Below are 26,442 nucleotides of genomic sequence, written 5' to 3'. Positions count from 1 at the left end.
CACTCTGCCGTCAAAGAGAGAACCCCGCCCCCTATTCCCTTAACCCCACCGAACCTGTACATCTTTGGACACTGAGACATTTTTATTTAGCATGGCCAATCCACCTAACCTGCACATCTTTGGACTGTGGGAGGAAACCAGAGCATCCGCAGGAAACCCACTTGAAAGAGTTTGGTTTTATCAACGATCGGGCCACTTTCAGACTTATTTATTTCAAATTCAAGTCCCGAAATGGTCAGAGTATTTCCGATCAATTAAATATTGCAATTGTCTGAGGTGGTATTAGAGCTCACCATACTTGGAACCAGTGCCAGCACTAATGTACTATCGCACCAGAACAACACTATTTGTGGTGATGTCTCATTGCAGCAGGGTCTCAGCAATGGCTGGGTTGACATCATGCAGAATTTAGGGTAGCCACATGTACCTTGTCTGGGTTTCAGTCTTGGAATGGGTGAGAGCTGATGCTGGGAATAATGGAAGGTGCCAGAAGGAGCGAGAAGGGGAAAGCAGATGCCATTGAGGAGCTTGAAGGCGGTGGAACTACAAACAGTATTGCAAATCTTTGTATCAGTGAAGGGATATCTCAGAGAATTCATCACATCGTTAAATAGGAGAGAAAAGCAGTTTTTTGTAAGTGGTCTGGCCTATGAGTGGGATTATTGTTCCGACTCCGTAAAATGTTATCAATGACCATGCTTGAAAGGAGTCAATCAACTTTTCCAATCATCCTGTGATGAACGTCAAAGTAATGACTGACATTTCCATTTTGTACTGGACTGTCGGCTGTAATTTTTCTGCTTCAGCCCAAGCCAACCCAATCGCTCACTTCTCTATCTTCTGTCCTGTCTCTCCGTCCTGGCTCTCTGCAAAATAGACACATTCCTTTTTTCTGATATTCTCCCGAATCCATTTTCTGAAATTATCCTGAAACAAATAAAGAGATAAATTATAAAGTTCTCATCACAGTTTTCTAACAGGGAAAATACCATTCAGTGTCTTTGTCCTGTTCCGTCAATTCATGGTTGATCTGTTTCTTAAATCTATCTCCCTTTTTTGATATTGCTTTGAACCTTCAATAGGAATCAGGGTGATAACTCCCCGCTGGTTGGAGTTATAACCCCCATTAGGATCATGAGACTCCCATGAGGATCATGAGACAACAATTACTGATCTTCCAATGGGGATTATTAAATATGAGCTCCTCGAGTAGGAGACGGAGACCCACCACCTGGGGCTCATCAGATTAGACGATAATAGCTTGCCCTAGTCAGGGCCTGGTCAGATCTATTTGCCCAGTAGGGTCTACACTGGGAGTGAGGTACAAGAATAACTTGTAGATTCATAAATTAACCCAGTTATGTTTATGACAGTTTCCTTTGGAGTTATTACACATACCTAGCATAGAGGACGATGGTTATGGTTGTTGTGAGTCAATCAGTCCTAGAAATTGCTTAAGGCAATGTCCTAGGCTCAACTATTTTCAATTGCTTCATTAATTACCTTCCTTCCTTCACAAGGTCAGAAGTGGGGATGTTTGCACAATGTTCAGCACTATTCATGACTTCTCAGATACTGAAACAGTCCACGTGCAAATGACCTGGGCAATACCCAGGCTTGGGCTGAGAAGTGGCAACTAACATTTTCACCATACAAGTGCCAGGCAATAACCACCTCCTGAGGAGAGAATCTAACCATCGCCCCTTAATATTCAACTCCATTACCATCGCTGAATCCCCCACTAGCAACATCCTGGAGTTACCATTGACCAGAAGCTTAACTGGACTAGCCATATACTGTGGCTTCAAGAGCAGGTCAGAGGCTAGGAGTTATGTGGTGAGTAGCTCACCTTCTCACACCCCAAAGTCTGTTCACAAGGCATAGGTCAGGAGTGTAATGAAATACTCTCCACTTGGGTGGATGAGTGCAGCTCCAACAACATTCAAGAAGCTCGACATCATCCAGGATAAAGCAGTCAGCTTAATTGACACCTTATCCACGAACATTTACTTCCTCCACTACCGATGCACAGTGGTAGCAGTGTGTATCTTCTACAGGAACCTAAAAACCGACATCCGCTATTACCGAAAAGGACAAGGTCAATAGATGTTTGGGAACACTGTTATGCCACCCTGGGCTAGTGTGCAGTCAATTCCAGCCCCACAGGCCCCAGAGTCCCAACATAAGTAAATTAACCAATAATTTGTTCCTGAGATCTTTGACCCTCGACTGCTCCAATAACTTACAGGCACCAGATTTGTAAGTAAAACATTTTAAAAATGTTATTTATAATACGAGAATAGATAATCATCTAATAGAAATAATAGAACAATGGTCTACCAATCTAACAATTCCCCAAACCCCATCCCACCCTCCACTCAGACACACACAAGACAGACACGTGGTGGGCAGGTAGGAAAGGTTCACGAATAGCAGTAATTAAAAGGGCTGAGATAAATCTTTGATGCTGGGGTTGTAGTCTTTGTAGTCGGTGATCTCAAAATTGTTGGTTTGTATCTTTTAAAATGTGCCTTCAATTAGACCTCCGGAGGCTCACCTTCACTTGTACAGGCCTCCATCAGATTGACTCTCAGTCTCATTGAGCTGATGTTAGAATTCTTTACCTGAGAGTTTAAAAGTGGGTTTTCCATCCACTCTGCCCCTGGAATACTCGCCTGCTCTTGCTGCAGATCAAGGTTAACTGTAGTGAAGAGAAAGTAAAAAGCCCTCTTCCAGACCGCTGGAGATTTCAGAGGCGAGCTATCAGCACTGTGGCTTCCCCAGTCTTCCAAACAGAGGTAAGGCTTTCACAGACCTGGCTGGAGACTGCTTGCAGTGTTTTAATCAGAGGTTCAACTTCACAGACCTGGCTAGTTAGAGTGTCTCAACCCTGTTTCTGCTGCTCTTGAGATCTTGAGATATGCTTCTGATGCTCTAAGAGAGCCAACATTTAATCTGTCTTCTGTTTCAGAAGCTTCTGAAGGGCTCCACCAATAAGAATCCAAAATGGGGTAAATCCCAAAATTTCAACAGAGCCGATCGGCTGCTAGCCAAGTCCATCAAAATGGTATCACGGGACTATTCCACATAGCACGCTGGATCGAAGAGTGTGCCTGGGCCAGTTCAAATAGCAGCTTGCAATGGGTAGGGGGGGGTTTAAAAAATCTGTAGTTTAAAACAAAATCTGCAATGTCGTAGCAGCCAGCAAGTCAGGGATTAAAAAGGAGACAAAGGTCAGACAAAGGGATTCCTTAAAACACCAACATCAGCAGATTCCTGTCTAAACCACATGCCATCCTGACTTGGAAATATATTGCCGTTCCTTCAATGTTGCTGGGTTAAAATCCTGGAACGGCACTGTGGTTGCACCTACACCACATGGATGGTAGTGGTTCAAGAAGGCAGCTTACCACCACCTTCTCAGAATTGCGTGCATTCTGATCGCCGCATTATAGGAAGGAGGTGGAAGCATTGGAAAGGGTGCAGAGGAGATTTACCAGAATGTTACCTGGTATGGAGGGAAGATCTTATGAGGAAAGGCTGAAGGACTTAAGGCTGTTTTCGTTAGAGAGAAGAAGGATAAGAGGTGACTTAATTGAGGCATACAAGATGATCAGAGGATTGGATACGGTGGACAGTGAGAGCCTTTTTCCTCGGATGGTGATGTCTAGCACGAGGGGACATAGCTTTAAATTGAGGGGCAATAGATATAGGACAGATGTCAGAGGTAGGTTGTTTACTCAGAGAGTAGGAAGGGCGTGGAATTCCCTGCCTGCAACAGTAGTGGACTCGCCAACACTAAGGGCATTCAAATGGTCATTGGATAGACATATGGACGATAAGGGAATAGTGTAGATGGGCTTTAGAGTGGTTTCACAGGTCAGCGCAACATCGAGGGCCGAAGGGCCTGTACTGCGCTGTAATGTTCTATGTTCTATGTTCTCAGGGGTATTAGGGTTAGGCAATAAATGCAGCATTGCCCATATCCCATAAATAAATACAAAATCTTGTCCACCAAAACATATCATAGATTATCATAGAATTTACAGTGCAGAAGGAGGCCATTCGGCCCATCGATTCTGCACAGGCTCTTGGAAAGAGCACCCTACCCAAGGTCAACACCGCCACCCTAACCCCATAACCCAGTAACCCCACCCAACACTAAGGGCAATTTTGGACACTAAGGGCAATTTATCATGGCCAATCCACCTAACCCGCACATCTTTGGACTGTGGGGGGAAACCGGAGCACCCGGAGGAAACCCACGCACACACGGGGAGAACGTGCAGACTCCGCACAGACAGTGACCCAAGCCAGAATCGAACCTGGGACCCTGGAGCTGTGAAGCAATTGTGCTATCCACAAGGCTACCGTGCTGCCCCCTGAACTATGCCTTGTGAACAACATCTGGCAATTTAGCTTTAAAAAATTAAACTGAACACAATAGCTTTTGGGGAAAAGTTTCCTGGATTTACATTACCTTTATGTGAACAAATGCTTTCTGACATCGCACCTCAATAATAATAATAATCTTTATTATTGTCACAAATCAGCTTATATTAACACTGCAATGAAGTTACTATTAAAATCCCCTAGTTGCCACATTCCGGCGCCTGTTCGGGTACACAGAGGGATAATTCGGAATGTCCAAGTCACCTAACAAGCACGCCTTTCAGGACTTGTGGGAGGAAACCGGAGCACCCGGATGTCATGATATCCACATCAGCATATCATGGTGCAATCACACACACACACTGATGGACAGATAGTTGGACCAACCAACTCACACACAGCATCGCAGCCAATCACCAGTGAGAGCACACGCACTATAAAACAGGGAACACCACAGTTCCCGCTCATTCCAGCAGGAGATAGCTCAGAGCACAGAGCTCACAGCGTGCCACTCAGACATACACCATGTGCTGAGTGCCTCACTAAGATGGTGCTTGGGCTGGGTCCACAGGTTAGCTGGTGAAGTACGAACCTCAGCCTGAAGTTAGTAGTTATTATTGTACAGAATAATAAAACAGAGTTGTACCATCTACAACCGTGGTGGTTCATTTGTGTATCGGAACACCCAACACGACATGATACCAGGACTGGAAACTCGCCAGCGACTGTGAGACCTACCTGCACCTCTTCAGAAACCTGTCATCCTGCGCCATGGAAACTATCAACCCGCCGCAGCCGCTCCGGACCGCTGGAAATCTTGGCGTCAACTGGAAGCTGTTTAAACAGTGCATCCAACTCTTCCTAGAAGCCACAGACAGAGTGAATGCATCGGACACAAGGAAGATCGCCCTCCTCCTCTCCACGGCGGGGCATCACGCCATCCACATCTACAACTCCCTGGCATTCGCGGAAGGCGAGGACAAGACGAAGTACAAGACGGTCCTGCTAAAATTTGAGGAACACTTCAGCGTGGAAGTTAATGAGAGCTTCGAGAGGTACCTCTTCCAGCAGCGCCTGCAGGGTAAGGATGAGCTTTTTCAATCTTATTTGACACACCTCCGTATCCTCGCGCAGTCCTGCGGCTATGAGGCCACCTCCGACTCCATGATTCGGGATCAGATAGTTTTTGGAGTCATCTCGGACACCCTACGCCAGCCGCTCCTCAAAATAAAGCGCCTCACCCTAGCGACTGCCATCGAGACCTGCGTCCTCCACGAAAACGCGACCAGCCGGTACTCCCAATTCCAGGTGGCCGAATCGTCATGGCAGGGGTCCTACGAGGCCGAGCGGGTCCAGTCGATCGAGTTTTTCCCGGCCCACGGCCCGGACGAGGGCGGCCATTTTGCACGCTTTCCGAGGCCTCCCGCGCCAAAAGAGGAGACGTCAATGCAGAGGGACGGGACGCGCAGGCGCGCTCTATGCAAGACCGCACCACGCATGCGCGGTGGTGCAACGAACACCATGACGTCACGACATGCGGCAACTGTGGATCCGCACACTTAAAGCGGCAATGTCCGGCCAAAGCGCGACAATGCCTCCGCTGTGGCAGGATGGGCCACTACGCTGCCTGCTGTCGAGCAGCTCAACCTGCCAACTCTCTGCAATTCTGCCAGCCTCGCAGGGACGTGCGGGCCATTCAGCCCGCATACACCGAGTCATACCCTGAAGACGTGTTGACCGGTGATACCGACGACCGGGAACCCTTCCGCGTTGCGGTAATAAACAAGAACCGGATGTCCCCAAGTCGGAACCACCAGCCGATGCCAGTGCACAGCATTGATCCGGGCGATGAGTGGTGTGCCACCCTAACGGTCAACCGATCACCAATCACATTCCGCCTAGACACTGGTGCCTCCGCCAATCTCCTTGCATGGTCAGCCTTCCACACCTTGAAGGTTAAACCACCGATTCTGCCATCCCGCTGTCAGCTGGTTGATTATAACGGAAACGTTATCCCGGCCATGGAGTCCTGCCAGCTCGAGGTTACACACAACTCACATAAAGACACATTGTCTTTTGAGATCGTTGGATCCTCGAAGGACTCTCTGTTAGGCGCACAGGCGTGCAAGATCCTCCACCTCGTTCAGCGGGTACACACTCTGTCTCCAGAAGGCACGTCCGATTTCCCGGATGCAGACTTTAGGGCGCAGCTCCACTCGCTCCTCACCCACAACTAGGAGGTTTTCTAAGGCATGGACACACTGCCCTACACTTACAGAATACGGCTCAAACCGGATGCCACCCCGGTCATTCACGCACCTCGTAGAGTCCCAGCACCACTCAAGGACCGCCTCAAGCAGCAGCTGCAGGACCTGCAGGACCAAGGAGTGCTTTCCCGGGTCACGGAGCCAACGCCATGGGTTAACTCCATGGTGAGCGTAAAAAAGCCATCCGGCGAGCTCCGGATCTGCATCGACCCGAAAGACCTGAACAACAACATCATGAGGGAACACTACCCCATACCCAAACGGGAAGCGATCACGAGCGAAATGGCCCGGGCTAAAATTTTCACCAAGCTTGATGCCTCAAAGGGTTTTTGGCAGATTAAACTGGATCAGTCCAGCAGGAAGCTGTGCACGTTCAACACTCCCTTTGGCAGATACTGCTACAATAGGATGCTGTTTGGCATCATCTTGGCATCCAAGGTGTTTTATCGCATCATGGAACAGGTGATGGAGGGCACCGAAGGGGTACGAGTCTATGTTGACGAAGTCATCATTTGTTCCCCCACACCACAGGAGCACATCAGTCGTCTCCAGCGCATCTTTGCTCAGATACGAGATCAGGGCCTGCGCCTCAACCGACCAAACTGAGCTAAAGTTTCTGGGGGACCACATATCCCGGTCAGGGGTGCGGCCGGATGCCGACAAAGTGGCAGCCATCGCAGCCATGCCACAGCCAGCAGACAAGAAGGCAGTGCTACGCTTTCTTGTGATGGTCAACTTCCTGGGGAAGTTTATTCCCAACCTTGCCTCCCACACAACGGCTCTTCGCCACCTGGTCAAGAAGACAACGGAATTCCAGTGGCTGCCCGCACACCAGAAGGAATGGGAGGAGCTCAAGATCAAGCTCACCACCGCCCCGGTATTGGCGTTCTTCGACACTGCTCGAGATACAAAGATCTCGACTGATGCCAGCCAGTCCGGCATTGGGGCGGTCCTCCTGCAACGGGACGACACTGCATCATGGGCCCCGGTCGCCTATGCCTCGCGGGCCATGACCCCCACAGAACAGCGCTATGCGCAGATTGAAAAGGAGTGCCTGGGTTTGTTGACCGGCATCGACAAATTCCACGATTATGTGTATGGGTAGTTCACTGTGGAGACCGACCATCGCCCCCTGGTCGGCATCATTCAGAAGAACCTCAACGATATGACCCCTCGCATCCAGCGCATTCTGCTCAAGCTCCGGAGGTACGACTTCCAACTTGTCTACACCCCGGGAAAGAACCTCATCATCGCGGATGCCCTGTCCAGAGCAGTGAACACACCGTCCAAATCGAAGGGGTTCGTTTGTCAGGTCGACGCACAAGTAGCCTTCACATCGGCCAATCTGCCAGCTACTGATGCACGTCTGGCCCACATTCACCGTGAGACTGCAGCTGACCCCCTTCTACAACGTGTGATGCGCCACATGACAGAAGGGTGGCTCAAGGGGCAGTGCCCACAATGTCCGGGACGACTTGGCCGTCGTTGATGGTGTCCTCCTAAAGTTGGACCGGATTGTGATCCCACACAGCATGCATCGGCTTGTCCTCGAACAACTGCACGAAGGCCATCTCGGAGTTGAAAAGTGCAGGCGGAGGGCCCGAGAAGCTGTGTACTGGCCGGGCATCAGCGACGACATCGCTAACATGGTGCTCAACTGTCCCACCTGCCAAAGGCTTCAGCCGGCGCAACCCCGTGAGACACTCCAGCCCCATGAGTTGGTCACGTTCCCCTGGGCAAAGGTGGGTGTGGACCTCTTTCATGCGCTCGGCAGGGACTACGTCATTATAATTGACTATTTTTCAAATTATCCGGATGTCATACACCTGCACGACTTGACATCATCAGCTGTAATCAGAGCATGCAAAAAAACCTTCGCTCGCCATGGAATCCCGCTCACTGTCATGTCTGACAACCGGCCCTGTTTTGCGAGCCAAGAATGGTCTTCTTTTGCCGTTTCATACGACTTCACACACGTGACATCCAGCCCTCTGCATCCCCAGTCCAATGGCAAGGCGGAAAAGGGCGTCCATATCGTGAAGCGGCTCCTCTGCAAGGCTGCTGATGCCGGATCTGACTTCTGTTTAGCCCTGCTGGCCTATCGCTCGGCCCCACTGTCCACGGGCCTCTCGCCAGCCCAGCTGTTGATGGGTCGCACCCTCAGGACCACTGTGCCGTCCATTCATGTTCCTAAACCCGACCATGCTCCAGTACTGCAAAGGATGCGACAGCAGCGTGCTCAGCCGAAGGTGGCACATGACGCTCGGGCAACTGATCTTCCTGCCCTGGTGCCTGGAGACAACGTCCGCATACACCTACCGGAGGGTGGCTGGTCAGCAACCGCCGAGGTTCTCCGCCACGTGGCTCCCCGCTCGTTCCTGGTTCGCCTGCCTGATGGCTCCATTCGCCGGCACAATCGTCGGACCCTTCGGCTGTTTCCGCGCTCGCTACGTGATCATGCACCGGTGCCACTTCCTCCTGTTGTCCCTGATGTCGACTTTGTTGAGCTTCCTGCCACTCTGCCTATTCCTCTCTCGCCCGTGGCCAGGCTCATTCCTCAGCCGGTGGATCCTGACCCACACTTGAGGCGGTCAACCCAAATTCGTCGCCCACCTAATAGACTGGACTTATGAGCCTGTTAGCACATTGGACTCACTGAATTGTTTTGCAATACTGTAAACGTGTTTCTTTCTCGTCGTTCCAGAAGTTCTCTTTCGATATTTGCTGATTGCACTTGTTTTGTTCGTGGTACAACCTCGTTGCTCTGTTGCACCTGACACCTTCCTATGTATATAGTTTGGTCTCATGTACATGTTGTAAATATTGCACACACATACTCAGATGCACTCAGTACACACCAATATTTATTACCATATCGGCACATATCCTTGTGAAAAGGGGAGATGTCATGATATCCACATTAACATATCATGGTGCAATCACACACACACACACTGATGGGCAGGTAGTTGGACCAACCAACACACACACAACATCGCAGCCAATCACCAGTGAGAGCACACGCACTATAAAACAGGGAACACCACAGCTCCCGCTCATTCTACCAGGAGATAGCTCAGAGCACAGAGCTCACAGCGTGCCACTCAGACATACACCATGTGCTGAGTGCCTCACCAAGATAGTGCTAGGGCTGGGTCCACAGGTTAGCTGGTAAAGTACGAACCACAGCCAGAAATTAATAGTTATTATTGTACAGAATAATAAAACAGAGCTGTACCATCTACAACCGTGTTGGTTCATTTGTGTATCAGAACACGCAACACGACGGAGGAAACCCACACAGACACGGGGAGAACGTGCAGACTCTGCACAGACAGTGACCCAAGCCCGGAATCGAACACGAGACCCTGGATCTGTGAAGCAACAGTGCTACCTACTGTGCTACAATGCTACCCCATGGCCTAGCTCTAATTTTAAGGTTATGCTCTCTCATTCTGGACAAATTTAGAGGAAATAATTTCTCGCTATCTATCCTGTCAAAGTCTTTTAATCGTCTTAAACATCCCAATTAGATCAGCCTTTAATTTAGTCAAGAGAATACACAACAATTCTATGAAGCTTTTGTCATAATTTAACCCTTTAGCCCTGCTGCAGTCTGTTTTTTTTTAATTCATGGTGTGTGGGCATCACTGGCTAGGCCAATATTTACTGCCCACCTCAAATTGACCTTGAGAAGCTGGTGGTGAGATGCCTTCTTAAACCTATGCAGTCAATATGGTGTAGGTACACCCACAATGTTATTAGGGACAGAGTTCCAGGATTTTGACCAGCGCCAGCAAAGGAACGGTGATATCCTTCCAAGTTTGAATGGTGTATGTCTTGGACGGAACTTCCATATCTGCTATCCTTCTCTTTCTAGATGGTTGTGGTCATTAGTTTGGTCATGCGCTGTCCAAGGAGTCTTGGTGAATTCCTGCAGTGTATCTTGTAGATGGTACATACTGCTGCCACTCTGTGTCAGTGGTTGAGGGAGTGAATGTTTGCGAATTGGGTGACAATCAAGCAGGCTGCTTTGCCCTGAATGGTGTTGAGATTTTTGAGTTTAATTTGAGCTACACTCATCTGTTTTTTTTTTAAATTTAGAATACCCAATTAATTTTTTCCACTAAAGGGGCAATTTTAGCATGGCCAATCCACCTAGTCTGCACATCTTTGGGTTGTGGGGGCGAAACCCGAGCAAACATGGGGAGAATGTGCAAATTCCACACAGACAGTGACCCATAGCCGGGATCGAACCTGGGACCTCAGTGCTGTGAGCTGCAGGGCTAACCCACTGTGCCACCGTGCTGCCCGAGCTGCACTCATCTAAACAAATGGGGGCTATTTAGCACAGGGCTAAATTGCTGGCTTTGAAAGCAGACCAAGGCAGGCCAGCAGCACGGTTCGATTCCTGTAACAGCCTCCCCAAACAGGCGCCGGAATGTGGCGACTAGGGGCTTTTCACAGCAACTTCATTTGAAGCCTACTTGTGACAATAGGCAATTTTCATTTAATTTAATTTCATTTCAATATTACATCACACTCCTGACTTGTGCATTGTAGATGGTGGACAGGGGAGTCGCAAATGGTGCTGAAAATTGTGCAACCATCAGCGGAAATCCCCACTTCTGGCCTTATGACGAAGGGAGGTGATTGAAAATAATAATAAGCTTTTATTGTCACAAGTATGAAGTTACTGTGAAAAGCCCCGGCGAAAATATCCCGGCACCATGGAAAAGATTGAGGCTCCTCACCAGCTCAGGACCTCCGGCAATCTCAGTGCCAACTGGCGGACATTCAAGCAAAGGTTTCTGCTGTACAACAAAGCTTCAGACCTCGTGGGTGCGTCTGATGCGCTTCTCCTCTCGACAGCGGGTGATCAAGCCAACGAACTCTTCAACTCTTTTCACTTCACCGAAGGCCAGGACAAGACAAAGGTTCAGACCATTCTGGACAAGTTTGACAGTCACTGTGAAGTGGACACCAATGAAATCTTCGAGCGCTTCATATTCAAACAGCGTCTACAAGGTAAAGATGAATCTTTCAACTCCTTCTTAACTAACCTCCGCCTGCTAGCGCTGCCCTGCAACTTCGTTGATATTGCTGCCTCCATGATCAGAGACCAAAGCGTTTTTGGAGTTCACTCTGATCCTCTGAGAGAGCAGCTACGGAAAATCAAGCATATGACCCTGCCAGTCACGATTGAAACATGCACAGTGCATGAGCACGCCAAAAATCGCTATGCCCAGTACAAATCAGCTGAAAATGAGAAACTTGCCCCCCCCCCCACGAGGCAGAGAGTGTACAGGCCATCTCCCGGATGCAGCGTCTCAGCATTGATGAAAGCGGCCATTTCACGCGCTTTCCCGGGGCCCCACGCATGCGCGATGCGAACGGGACAATGACGCGGCCGACACCCGCACTGCGCATGTGCAACGACGTGCGGAGCGTCAGGATGCCGACGTCATGACGTGCTCGAACTGCAGCAACGCCCACTTAAAAAAACATTGCCCTGCAAGAGGCAGGCGATGTTTAAACTGCGGGAAGCCTGGACACGATGCAGCCTTGTGCAGTTCTGCACCACCAGTCAGGGGCCAGCGCTCCCAATTCCAACGAGGGCGCGTTCAGAGTGTGCGACAACGATTACAGGATTCTGATCCTGGCAGCACAACGGATCCAGAGGAAGAATGCCTGGACTCCGCCTACTGTGTGGGCATCATTACCAAATGTGAATATGCCACATCCAACTCATCACAAATCCATCGTCGCTGTGGATTCTGCGGACGAATGGCGTGCGGTGATGCAGGTCAACCACTGCTCCATCCAGTTTAAGCTGGACACAGGTGCTTCTGCCAACCTCCTCTCACAGGCAGATTTGAAACGCATCAAGAAGTCCCCCAAGGTCCTTCCTGCAGGCTCCTGGACTACAATGGAAATGCCATCACGGCACTGGGATCCTGCCATCTACTCCTCTCCAACCGGAGTACCCATGCACGGTTACGTTTTGAAATTATCAAGCCAGACGGAGCATCCCTACTTGGCGAGCATGCCTGCAAGCAGCTGAACCTCATGCAGCGGGTTTACACAACGACGTCCTCCAATGTGGATCTTCAGGCCGGCATTGACAACATCCTCGCTCAGTATCCGGATGTGTTCGATCGGGAGGGCACGCTGACATATCGATACAAGATTCTGCTATGACCTGATGCCAAGCCAGTAGTCCATGCACCACGCCGGGTCCCGGCTCCGCTGAGAGAGCGCCTGAAGGCACAGCTCAAGGATCTTAAGCAACAGGGCATCATTTCCAAGGTAACCGAACTGACTGACTGGCTCAGCTCGATGGTATGTGTTAGAAAGCCTTCGGGAGACCTGCGCATCTGCATTGATCCCAAGGATCTCAATAAGAATATGATGCGTGAACACTACCCCATCCCGAAGCGGGAGGAACTCACCAGTGAGATGGCACACGCACGTTTTTTTCACCAAGTGAGATGCGGGACATGGATTTTGGCAAATCCAGCTGGATGAGCCCAGCAGAAGGTTCTGCACCTTCAACACACCGTTTGCCAGATACTGCTATTATCGCATGCCGTTTGGCATTGTCTCGGCATCGGGGATCTTCCATCGCATCATGGAGCAGATGATGGAGGGCATTGAAGGGGTTTGTGTGTACATGGACGACATCATCATATGGTCCACGACCCCTGAAGAGCATGTTTCCCGTCTCCAGCAGGTATTCCGCCGTGTCCATGCCAATGGCCTGAAGCTGAACAGGTCCAAATGTTGCTTTGGCATGTCGACACTCAAGTTCCTAGGTGACCAGATCTCTCAGCAGGGCGTGCGCCCGGACACAGATAAGGTCAAAGCTTTTGAAGCCATGAAGGTCCCTGAAGACAAGAAGGCGGCGTTGCGCTTCCTGGGCATGATCAATTTTCTGGGCAAGTTAATCCCAAACCTAGCCTCACACACCACGGCCTTACGAAACCTGGTGAAAAAGTCCACTGCCTTTGAGTGGAAGGCAGCACATCAGGCAGAGTGGTTGGAGCTGAAAGCCAAGCTCACCACTGCACCCGTCTTGGCATTTTTCGACCCAGACAGGGAGACGAAGATCTCAACAGATGCGAGCCAGGATGGCATCGGTGCGGTGCTGCTTCAACGCGATGACACTTCATCCTGGGCACCGGTAGCCTACGCATCGAGGGCCATGACGCCCACCGAAACAAGGTATGCGCAAATAGAGAAGGAATGCCTGGGTCTTCTCAGTGGCGTTCTCAAGTTTCACAACTATGTCTACGGCCTGCCAACATTCACTGTCGAGACAGATCATCGGCCTCTTATCCACAAGGAACTGAACGACATGGCGCCTCGGTTGCAGCACATCCTCCTCAAACTCAGAAGGTATGACTTTGACTTAGTGTACACGCCTGGCAAGGAGCTCATCATCACTGATGCATTGTCCCGCTCCATCACATTGCCTAGTGAACCGCTGGAAATCATCCAGCAGATTGAATCACAGGTGCAGCTGTATGCTAGCACCCTCCCGGCATCTGATGAGAAGGTGGTTCGTATCCGCGAGGAGACAGCCAAAGATCCCCTCTTGCAGCGTGTCATGCACCACCTCGCCAATGGCTGGCAGAAAGGGCAGTGCCCTCAATTTTACAATGTACAGGACGACCTGACGGTGATTGATGGTATCCTCCTCAAGCTGGACCGGATTGTCATTCCACTCAGTCTCCAGAGCTTGGTGCTCCGCCCAATCCATGAGGGACACCTGGGCATCGAGAAGTACAGACGCAGAGCCAGGCAGGCTGTCTACTGGCCCGGTATTAACCAGGACATCGCGAACATGGTCCTCAACTGTGTGACCTGTCAACGCTTCCAGCCAGTGCAGAGCAAGGAGGCGCTCCAGCAGCATGAAATCGAGACCTCCCCGTGGTCCAAGGTTGGCATCGACCTCTTTCGTGCGAATGGTCATGACCACGTGTTGATTATTGACTATTTCTCCAATTACCCTGAAGTCATGAAGCTCTCAGACCTCACATCTCGGACCGTCATCAAGGACTGTAAGGAGACGTTCTCCAGGCACGGTATCCCACTCACTGTCATGAGTGACAATGGCCCGTGCTTCAACAGCCACGAGTGGTCTATGTTTGCCAAGTCATACCATTTCAAACATGTCACTTCCAGCCCACACTATCCGCAGTCCAATGGGAAGGTTGAAAAAGGGGTGCACATTGTGAAACAGCTCGTCTGCAAGGCCGCGGATTCTGCTTCTGACATCTACCTCACGCTGCTTGCGGACAGGGCGACCCCACTGTCCACTGGCATGTCACTGGTTCAACTCCTGATGAACAGGGACCTGTGGACGACACTTCCAGCCATACACCTGCCCGACCTGGATCACCTCCCGGTGTTGCAGAAGGTGCAGCAGCTCCGAAACCAGCAAAAGCAGGGCTATGATGCTCATGCCACCGATTTGCCCATGTTATCCCCGGCAGACACTGTCAGGATCAAGATACCGGATGGTGGCTGGTCTGCTCCAGCAGTCGTTGTTCGACAGGCTGCGCCCCGCTCGTATGTTGTACGTATGGCTGATGGTTCTGTTGTGTGACGAAACAGACGGGCACTGCGCAAAGTTGCCTGCCCGCAATTGCTTTCTTCTCCGTTTCCGTCCGTTGTTTTGCAACCTCCTGATACCTCGAACTACGAGGCCACCAGTCAGGCTTCCATCCCGCCTGTCAAGGCGCCGTCGTCCCCACCACCATCTCTCCGGCGGTCGACAAGGGTCAGGCGCAAGCCCCAGACACTGGACTTATGAACATTTGTTTTGTTTGCTATGTTCGGTTTTCTCACATTAGACAGCTGCCTTCACATGTAAATATGTTCACATATGACACCGCTTGTAAATATGTTAATATATGCCACCACATGTATGTATGTTCCCATGTGCCAAAAAAACATTTTTAAAAAGGGGAGATGTCATGATATGCAGACATGCAGATAATGATGTACAGACAGGCACAGACAGGCAGTTAATGAACACAGAGAACAGGACATGACCAATGAGCAGGCAGGACACTCCGGTGGTATCTCACTATAAAAGGCACGAGGCACTCACACTCCGCCTGTTTCCACTGATGAACATCTACAGAGTGAGTCAGGGTGTATGTACAGTATCACACGTCCAGCACGTGGCTAAGAGCTAGTCTGGTTCAGTCAGACAGAGTAACCACACTTAGATTAGCAGAGAGTCGAACTCATAGAGAACTGTGCTAACTGTGTTACTGGTTCAATAAATCAGATTGAACTAACTTCAAGGTCTGGAGTATCTTTTGGTTAAAGCTGCATCCAGTTGCAGCCTGTGGTTATCCCAGAGTACATAACACATCAGGGACAGCAGTTAAAAATGTGGGGACCAGTGCTGAACAGCGCTCGCCGGAGGAGTTACATCCCAACTCCTCGAATAGATCAGGCGAGCTGTGCATTAGAGTGAGACAAGCTGCTCACTCTAGTATGCAGATTTGCCAAATAATGATCCCGCCCACAATGGGAGGCATGCTGAGCCAAGTGGTTCCTAGAGGAGGCCTCTCCCAGCATCCACCGGCTGTGTCGAGCCCTTAGAAATTACAGCACAGAAACAGGGTATTTGACCAACTGGTGTTTATGCTTCACAAATCCTCCTCTCACTTCATCTAACCTTATCTGCAGAAACTTCGCTCTGATTCCTGTTATCACTTTTTAGTTTATTTTGAATATTCTTTTCATTTCTCTAATCCCCTGACTTTATTGGTTTAATGCTCTTTCTGCAGCTCTATTTGCCCTTTCATAGGAATATAGAGCATCAGAAATAGGAGTGGGAGTAAGCCCCTTGAGCTTGCTTCAACACAATCGCGCCTGATCTTCCACATCAACTCTATTTTCCTGCACATTCCCGAAATCCATCAATTCTTTGAAAGACCTCCCCTCCCACCCCTTCCAAAGTTCCCCTTTAGTTGCTCTGAGATATTCATTCCCTGGCACCAGTTCAGCAGATACTTTTTTGAGTCTCTCAATCATGACTGGGGAAAGTGCTATCTTTCCCTTTAATAAGAACATAAGAACTAGGAGCAGGAGTAGGCCATCTGGCCCCTCGAGCCTGCTCCACCATTCAATAAGATCATGGCTGATCTTTTGTGGAGTCAGCTCCACTTTCCGGCCCAAACACTAGGGGGATTCATTGCTGAATCCCCCTAGAACTAGAACATTTCTGTTCCTTTCCTTCCTCAGCAGCCCCCCAGCACCAAACTACCTGCTGCTCCATGGTTCCAAGGTTGCCTTGTGCACTGCTTCCCATAGATCTTCTCCTTTATCTTTTACAGTTTATGCTCAAAGACCTGATACTCTCAGAAGCTGCAGCTCGAACTCTCCAGTAGTGTTTGCCAGGATGATGTAGAGGGCTCTCCATGGTGTATCTAATCTATGCACAGTAAGAAGTCTTACAACACCAGGTTAAAGTCCAACAGGTTTGTTTCGAATCACTAGCTTTCGGAGCACTGCTCCTTCCTCAGGTGAATAAAGAGGTGGGTTCCAGAAACATAGATATAGACAAAGTCAAAAATGCAAGATGATACTTTGAATACGAATCTTTGCAGGTAATTAAGTCTACAGGTCCAGACGGAGCAATTGGAGAGAGGGATAATCACAGATTAAAGAGGTGTGAATTGTCTCAAGCCAGGATAGTTGGTAGGATTTCGCAAGCCCAGGCCAGAGGGTGGGGGGGTGAATGTAATGAGACATCAATCCAAGGTCCCGGTTAATGAACGGACATTGCGCAACAATTGGCAGACAGGAATTTTCTCTTCCAGTCGAGGAACACTTCAGCAGTCAAGGGCATTCAGCCTCTGATCTTCGGGTAAGAGTTCTCCAAGGCAGCCTTCAGGACGTGCGACAATGCAGAATCGCCGAACAGAAACATATCGCCAAGTTCCGCACACATGAGTACGGCCTCAACCGGGTCCTTGGACTCATGTTGCATTACATTCACCCCCCACCATCTGGCCTGGGTTTGTGAAATCCTACCAGCTGTCACTGGCTGAGCCAGCATTTATTGCCCATCCCTAATTGTCCTTGAACTGAGTGACTTTCTAGGCCGTTTCAAAATCAAACACATTGCTGTAGGCTTGGAGTCACATGTAGACCAGAGCAGGTAAGAAAAGAACAGCAGGTTTCCTACCCTAAAGGGCAATAGTGAACTTGATGGGTTTTTACAATAATTGACAATAGTTTCATGGCCAGCACTAGACTTTTAATTCCAGACATCTCATCCTTGTATTATCTTGCTCCCTCTGATGGAAAATTGGGGAATGAGCTTGACTCCATACCTAACCTATGTTGTATCTGCCCAATGCCAGTCTGTTTAATGATAATCAGAGTTTTACTCTGTTTGTGTTACGCTGCAGCTTTTCTGGGCGTGTTTGATGCCAAAGTGTAGCGGGAACTTTATGCTTTGTCTAACCTGTGCTGCTTCAGTCCTGGGTATCTTTGAAATGAGTGTATAGAGAGCTTTATTGTATCTAAGCATAGGGTATGTGAATGTATTTGATGTGTATGTGTGTACTTGATGAAATAGCACAGAAGATATTTTACTCCCTATCTAACCATTGCTCTAGCTGCCCTGGAAGAATTTGATGGGGATACTAGCTTCTTCGAGTGGAAAGCACTATTCGTGCTCTCTTTGATAATCACACAAGTCATTTGAATCAGAATATTGTCCGCTCAATCTGCTGTAGACTTTACCTGTTCTTCGAAGGTTACTTTAGCTGAACCTTTCCCGGTCTTGATAAAACTGGGGCTTCTTTTGATGGTGTTCAACACATCACTGTTGTACATGGTTTTACGTTGATCATAATTTTCTGCTTGCAGAGAGTGGATCTTGTTGATGTTTTGCTCCTCAGAAGAGCACATTCCTCTAACTTCTGTTGTCTTCGCACACATAATTAGCTTCAATCCTGTGCAAAAGGGAGGAGTTGCGTTACAAGAGGTTTTAATACTAAACACTAGCAACATGGAGAAGAATAGGAGAAATGATGAGACCAACAAATACAAGTCTTTAAAGTTTTTAAATTGTCGGGAAAGTGGAGGATTCCCCACTCTTTGGCCAGGGCTACTCGGCCCTAGCTCAGTGAGCCCCCCACGGCGGATGCAGTGAACCGATGAAAAGTCCAATTAACTTTCTTCTCTGTAGAAGAGTCACATGGAGACAAAGCGTTAACTGTTTCTCTCCCCACAGATGCTGCCAGACCCGCTGACTTTATCCAGTATTTTCTGTTTTTAACTTCGGTGGGGTGGAAGATCCAGCTAGTGGGTATGGCCCAGTAAATCCCACCCTTAGTGTCATGAGAAAGAATGAGTGAGAGTAGGAGGTACAGGCAAAATTCTCCCCAAAAATGACTTTGTGTTATTTCCAGCGAGAAGATCGATATGAATTGTACCAGCTGTCACTACACTTAGTCATTTTTTTGAAGGAGGCATGATTTTCTCCTGCACTGAGAGAGGTGGGGCCTAAACACGGCAGAAAGCCCAACTTCACAGAGCTTCATGATCTCAAAGTGACTGTCAAGGCATCCACACCCCCCAACATCACCGGCACTGGGGTTTCAGCCCCCACCAACTTCACGGGCATCACCCCCCCTCTCTCCACCCCTTCCCGCCACCCCCTCACAAGGATCATTGGCATCAAGCCCTCCCGGTGGGTCTCCCTTCTAATACCCCCTTTCCATGCTTCTTGCTGTCATCAGCAACAACCCCCCTAAATCGCCACCAACCCACCCCTCCTCACAGTGAGCGATGCCCCTCTATGGGGTTGGCAAATGCCCTGCTTCAGCCCCCTCCCCATTTCAGACACTTCCCTGCCATATGCAGGCTAATGCAGAGCTCCCATGAGTTCAGAGCCCCCCTTGCGTGGTCATCACAAATGGGCAGAATTCTCCGACCAGTGGGATTCGCTGTTCCCGCTGGCCATGCATACCCGCCTGTGGGTTTCCCGGCGGCATGGGGTGTATTCAATGGGAAATCCCATTGACAAGTAGTGCAAAGGGAGAATCCCGCCACCAGCAAACGGCATGCCAACGTGAAACACACGGTTGGGGGACCAGAGAATCCTACCTCTGGTCTCCAGTGGTGGAGTAATTCCCGCTGGCTTCACGCTGTGCCATGGCGTGAGATTACCAGGAGCCACGAGAATTCGGCTTCGAACTGTTCCGGATTATTTAACTGATGATTTAAATATGCTATTCCAGTTCACGCCAGCGAGGACAGGAAGCAGATCACATCAGCTGCAGCAGGCCAGAAGCATCGCGCACTGTTTTTGGCGCCCGGCACAATACCCATTTCGGAGCTCTCCCACTATTCTCAAGACCGCGGGGTTTGGGCCGGGTGCAACGTGGCCAGAGAATCACCCCCGAGATAACTGCTGAGTTTAATTACAATGGGATGAGAGAAGAACTAGCTAAGGTAGACTGGGAGCAAAGACTTATGGTGAAACAGTTGAGGAACAGTGGAGAAGCTTCCAAGCGATTTTTCATACTGCTCAGCAAAGGTTTATACCAACAAAAAGGAAGGACGGTAGAAAGAGGGAAAATCGACCGTGGATATCTAAGGAAATAAGGGAGAGTATCAAATTGAAGGAAAAAGCATACAAAATGGCAAAGATTAGTGGGAGACTAGAGGACTGGGAAATCTTTAGGGGCTACAGAAAGCTACTAAAAAAGCTATAAAGAAGAGTAAGATAGATTATGAGAGTAAACTTGCTCAGAATATAAAAACAGATAGTAAATGTTTCTACAAATATATAAAACAAAAAAGAGTGGCTAAGGTAAAGATTGGTCCTTTAGAGGATGAGAAGGGAGATTTAATAATGGGAGATGAGGAAATGGCTGAGGAACTGAACAGGTTTTTTGGGTCGGTCTTCACAGTGGAAGACACAAATAACATGCCAGTGACTGATGAAAATAAGGCTATGACAAGTGAGGACCTTGAGAGGATTGTTATCACCAAGGAGGTAGTGATGGGCAAGCTAATGGGGCTAAAGGTAGACAAGTCTCCTGGCCCTGATGGAATGCATCCCAGAGTACTAAAAGAGATGGCTAGGGAAATTGCAAATGCACTAGTGATAATTTACCAAAATTCACTAGACTCTGGGATGGTCCCGGCAGATTGGAAATTAGCAAACGTTACACCACTGTTTAAAACAGGAGGCAGGCAGAAAGCGGGTAATTATAGGCCAGTGAGCTTAACTTTGGTAGTAGGGAAGATGCTGGGATCTATCATCAAGGACGAAATAGCGAGGCATCTGGTTGGAAATTGTCCCATTGGGCAGACGCAGCATGGGTTCATAAAGGGCAGGTCGTGCCTAATTAATTTAGTGGAATTCTTTTACGATATTACCAGTGCGGTAGATAATGGGGAGCCAATGGATGTGGTATATCTGGATTTCCAGAAAGCCTTTGACAAGGTGCCACACAAAAGGTTGCTGCATAAGATAAAGATACATGGCATTAAGGGGAAAGTAGTAGCATGGATAGAGGATTGGTTAATTAATAGAAAGCAAAGAGTGGGGATTAATGGGTGTTTCTCTGGTTGGCATTCAGTAGCTAGTGGTGTCCCTCAGGGATCAGTGTTGGGCCCACAATTGTTCACAATTTACGTAGATGATTTGGAGTTGGGGACCAAGGGCAATGTGTCCAAGTTTGCAGACGACACTTAGATGAGTGGTAAAGCAAAAAGTGCAGAGGATGCTGGAAGTCTGCAGAGGGATTTGGATAGGCTAAGTGAATGGGCTAGGGTCCGGCAGATGGAATACAATGTTGACAAATGTGAGGTTATCCATTTTGGTAGGAATAACAGCAAAAGGAATTATTATTTAAATGATAAAATATTAAAACATGCTGCTGTGCAGAGAGACCTGGGTGTGCTAATACATGAGTCGCAAAAAGTTGGTTTACAGGTGCAACAGGTGATTAAGAAGGCGAATGGAATTTTGTCCTTCATTGCTAGAGGGATGGAGTTTAAGACTAGGGAGGTTATGCTGCAATTGTATAAGTTGTTAGTGAGGCCACACCTGGAGTATTGTGTTCAGTTTTGGTCTCCTTACTTGAGAAAGGACGTACTGGCACTGGAGGGTGTGCAGAGGAGATTCACTAGGTTAATTCCAGAGCTGAAGGGGTTGGATTATGAGGAGAGGTTGAGTAGACTGGGACTGTACTCGTTTGAATATAGAAGGATGCGGGGGGATCTTATAGAAACATATAAAATTATGAAGGAAATAGATAGGATAGATGCGGGCAGGTTGTTTCCACTGGCGGGTGAAAGCAGAACTAGGGGGCATAGCCTCAAAATAAGGGGAAGTAGATTTAGGACTGAGTTTAGGAGGAACTTCTTCACCCAAAGGGTTGTGAATCTATGGAATTCCTTGCCCAGTGAAGCAGTAGAGGCTCCTTCATTAAATGTTTTTAAGATAAAGATAGATAGTTTTTTGAAGAATAAAGGGATTAAGGGTTATGGTGTTTGGGCCGGAGAGTGAAGCTGAGAGACAAAAACCGGAGAGACAAAAGATCAGCCATGATCTCATTGAATGGCAGAGCAGGCTCGAGGGGCCAAATGGCCTGCTCCTGCTCCTAGTTCTTATGTTCTTATGTTTAAAATGAGGACATGGGGAGAAATTAGTGTAAGTTGCGTGGAGAATTGGTGACTTAGGCAGAACAAGAGGCAAGTTCAGAGGAACTTTAGCCATGGAAAGACTGGTGAAATGAAAACAGGAAAGCTTGTGAAGGAGACTAAAAGTGAAAGTCTTGTACTCTATCCAGGTGTGTGACAGATGTTGACAGGTGTAACAGTTGGCTGAGGATATCCAACCCACAGAGTGAAAAGGTGGGTATTTATTTATGGTGAGAGGAATCCAAGGAAATGTTGCCATGGTGCACAGAGCCGATCCTAAAGGGCAATTTCAAACTGACCCAACCATTGACAAAGTAAAAGCAAATTACTGCGGATGCTGGAATCTGAAACAAAAGCAGAAAATGCTTCGAGGGTGAGTATTTTGTGGACAAGAGTGAGGATTTTGTGGTGTCACGGCCAGAGGTGTGGGGGGGGGAGCTGCCATTCCGTAAGGCAGGGACTCACTTTAGGTACCTGGGGGTGCAGGTTGCTCTGGATTGGGGGGGGGGGGGGTGCTCCATAGGTACAACATTTCTAGTTTGGTGGGGAGAGTGTATAGCCATCTGGGATGGCCACTTTCAGAATACAAAATGGACACTCAGAGAATATAGGGAAATGTGGACAATACTAAGCAACAAGCAGGCACAGAGCCTGAATGTATATTTGGGAAGCAGTCAGCAGACGGAATCGAAACTCTGGGTCAATTAACATATTGATGGTCCATCTCTGAGGAACAAAGGACTAATACTCAGGTAGACAATACTGTCGCAGACATCCCGGCGTCAGTACCCCAACCGAAAGACACAAACAAAGCAAGGTCAACGGCCATCTAGGACACACCCAGCCATCAGGGCACCCACCCCTTTATTGGTTTAGATCGATGACAATGATCAAGAAGCTGCCCAATTAATTGGGACCAGGTTTAAGGCCCGCCTAAAAGCGCGCGAAGCCCCTCCAAGTATAAGGAACCCCCCACCAGAGATTCACTCTTGGATTCGGCTCTCAAGCGGAAAGACCCATCCACCAGCATCACCAGAAGCAAGTAAGCTCAAGGTCAACGCTCGCTACCAGACGGACGACCTTAGCTGTACTCCTGTTACCTCTTCGAATCCAACAGCCTCAAATCCAAACAACGGTCATTGTTCCTCTGACTAAGTGGGCACTCGAAGTTAAGTATAGGTGTGAGCGTTAGAGATAGCTTAGTTTGTAGTATTATCGTGCATGATTAGATCTTACTGTTTGTAAATGAATAGTATTGACTTTGAACTAACTAACTGGTGTATTGGCTCTTTGATCGGTATTTGGGTTGAACCTTGTGGTGGTATCGAGAGATACCTGGCGACTCTGAAAGTAGAAACATAATTAGGATTAAGAAAGGTGACCATATTGACCGCCATATTTAGAACCAAACAAATATAGCAACATTACTGGCGACTCTGGCGGGATTCGACCTAGAAGTGGCTTTGTCACTCCGAGAGAACCCAAATTTAAATTAGAAATCCAATTGGAAAAACTAAAAACCACAAGCGTAAGACCAATATCGATCAAATCTCCAAGATTCGGAAGTGTGTTATTTGCATGCGTACTAACGAGATACAAGGTAAACTTGATAGATTTTGTTGCGTAAAACTGTTGGGAGTTTTGTGGACCGGAAAATAGCGTAAGCCGTACCCATGTTTACATCACCACTTTATTCCCCCCTGTTCCAAATTCGGTAGAAACCCAGAGATAGCAGTTGAAATGGCAATGAAGGCAATGGAACGCCTTATGAACCCCCAGGAATTCGAGGTTGCAGCGACTAGTAGAGCACGGCAGTGTCCCGTATGGGAAGAGGAAATTAGAAAATATCTCAAAGGGAAAGGATGGCCCCTTTTGGAGTGAATTCTATGCAAACGATGAAACAGGTCCCGGACGTATAGGGCATACTTGGTGGGAGAACCTGACCGAGATTCATAAGAAAAGCTCAGGGAAAGCTCGTAAGCCGATGGCAATCGTGTCCTGCTTGGCACAATTGCGAGGCACAGAGGACGTCGTGAAGACGCTCCTCAGAGAGATTGAAGACAGAGAGAAGAATAGTGAGGGAGACATTAGTGAGTATGAAAAAGTTAACAGGCAACTTAGAGAGCAGTTAGAGGTGAAGGACAAGGAGATGGCTGATGTCAAACAGGCACACCAATCTTGTCTCGCTCATTTAAGAAGCTTTCAGTCATAATACGATAAGGCCTATCAAGACACGCAACGTGCGGTGTTGGTACGAGAAGAAACAAAATACCAAGTCAAGCAATTAAAGAAACAATGTAACGATTTAAAGGCAGCCCTACCAGCACTCCACAGTTCCACGACGGAACAAAGGCAGAGTTCGGTAGACCATGCCAAATGCCGAAAGCAAATTGCAGACCTGCAATCCCTGTTTGTGTACAAAATGGTTTCCAGAATACATTTGGAACCCAGTTAGATCAGGAAAATGGCTTTGATTGGCAGGAGTTAAATGAGACAGCCCATCGATATGTACATGGCACCCCCACCCCCGACTGCACAGGTAGAGGAGAACCCCATGAATCCTGTTACTACACAGCGCAGGGCCACAACAGACGGAGACCCAGATTTTCTGTACACCACCCCATTAACCGTCACTCAATTAAGGGACGAGTGTGATAAGATAACACCGTTCCTACCCACATCGGACCCACAGCATTATTTCGCATGAGTCAAACAACAGGCGACTATGTACGGCCTGGATGAAAAAGTGCACGTGAAGCTCACAGTTTTGAGCCTCGACCCCTCAGTCATGGCAGCCCTTCCTGACCCACAAAATGTAGGAGGAGGCACCCTCCAAGAAATGTACACAGCGATCCTAGATGCGATCGGCTACAATAAAGGAGACACCGTAGAAGGCCTCAATAAATGTAGGCAGAAAAGGACCGAGCACCCCACAGCGTTTGCTGGATGCCTGTGGATTCATTTCACAGCAGTATTCGGAGAGTTAGCCCGTGTCCATTTGACACCAGACAATATTGCCAAATGGACTCGAATCCTAGTCTCTCACTCGACCGAAGCAGGACAGAGAGCTTGCGCCAATTATGACCCCTCAGACGAGACTCACAATGAGAAATGGGTACTAAAGAGATTGTCCCGAGCTTGGGAACAGTCCGTCCAGGGAAAATCAGATTACAGTAAAGCAGAGGAAGAGCAGGCAGATGCTACCATGCATCCAGTTAGGACGCATCAGAACCCGCATGGGTAAATGAGGGAAGAAACCGCCCACAGCAGCCTAAATCCCAAGAATGTTACAATTGCAGACAATTAGGACACTACACACGAGTGCAATGCGCACCAGAAACAGCAGCGAAACCAGCAGGCAGGCACCCTGAATAAGAATAGGGCCAAGCTAATTCATAGTATTAGCGCCCGTTCCGATAACGCAGATATGAACGGCACCGATTGACGGTGTTCGGACTCCCCAACTTGGGTCTGCGACACCCTTTGGGACAAGTCCGGAAGACCGGTAGTGGCAGGCACAATCCGGGGACACCCCATAGAATTTCTTTGGGACACGGGAGGGTCCCGTACCATGCTCAACTCCTCCACAATGTTACAACGAGACACATGGCCCACCACAGACACCATTACCCTCAGCGGTTTTACAGGACACTTGCAGCAGGGACACATCACAGCCCCTGTAGCGATTCAGATAGGGAACATTAAAACTAAACACCCCTAGTCGATCTACCCCAGACAGCCGAACACATTTTGGGTATAGACTTTGAGCTCCCACAATCTATTGTTTGACCCCGTAAGCAAATATGTGTGGAGAATGGCAAAAGCAGCATGAGCCCCCGCCACGCTCACATTTGGAGACTACGCACACAGGATTAGCGCAGTAGGAGACTTCTGGTTCGACCCTCGAGCCATTAGTCAGGATAAAGACGTTAGAGACGTTTTGCAGTGACACAAGGCTTCTTTTGCCCAGCACAAGCACGACTGCGGCAAAATAGCAGGCTTAGTCAACATTACAGGACCCGACCCTAAACCCCCAAAGCAGTACGGTTTTCCCCAACAAGCAGAGGGAGAAATCGCAAAGGTTATCCAG

The 26,442-nt window shown here is 48.6% G+C and overlaps 1 protein-coding gene across 1 annotated transcript in view; it reads right to left on the bottom strand.

The window, feature by feature from the left end:
- trpm2 (transient receptor potential cation channel, subfamily M, member 2) overlaps positions 1-26,442 on the bottom strand; it is a 350,526-nt gene that overhangs the window by 297,623 nt on the left and 26,461 nt on the right. The window contains exons 3-4 of the mRNA XM_072484225.1: positions 18,435-18,646; positions 830-927 (exon numbers count right to left, since the gene is read on the bottom strand). Coding sequence (XP_072340326.1) covers positions 830-927; positions 18,435-18,632 — 296 coding nt within the window. The 5' untranslated portion in view covers positions 18,633-18,646. The remainder of the gene's footprint in view (positions 1-829; positions 928-18,434; positions 18,647-26,442) is intronic.

The sequence above is a fragment of the Scyliorhinus torazame genome, chromosome 2 (genome assembly GCF_047496885.1).
Source record: "Scyliorhinus torazame isolate Kashiwa2021f chromosome 2, sScyTor2.1, whole genome shotgun sequence".
Lineage (NCBI taxonomy): Eukaryota > Metazoa > Chordata > Chondrichthyes > Carcharhiniformes > Scyliorhinidae > Scyliorhinus > Scyliorhinus torazame.
The sequence above is the reverse complement of the archived record's forward strand: the minus strand, read 5'-3'. Positions and strand labels throughout refer to the sequence as shown.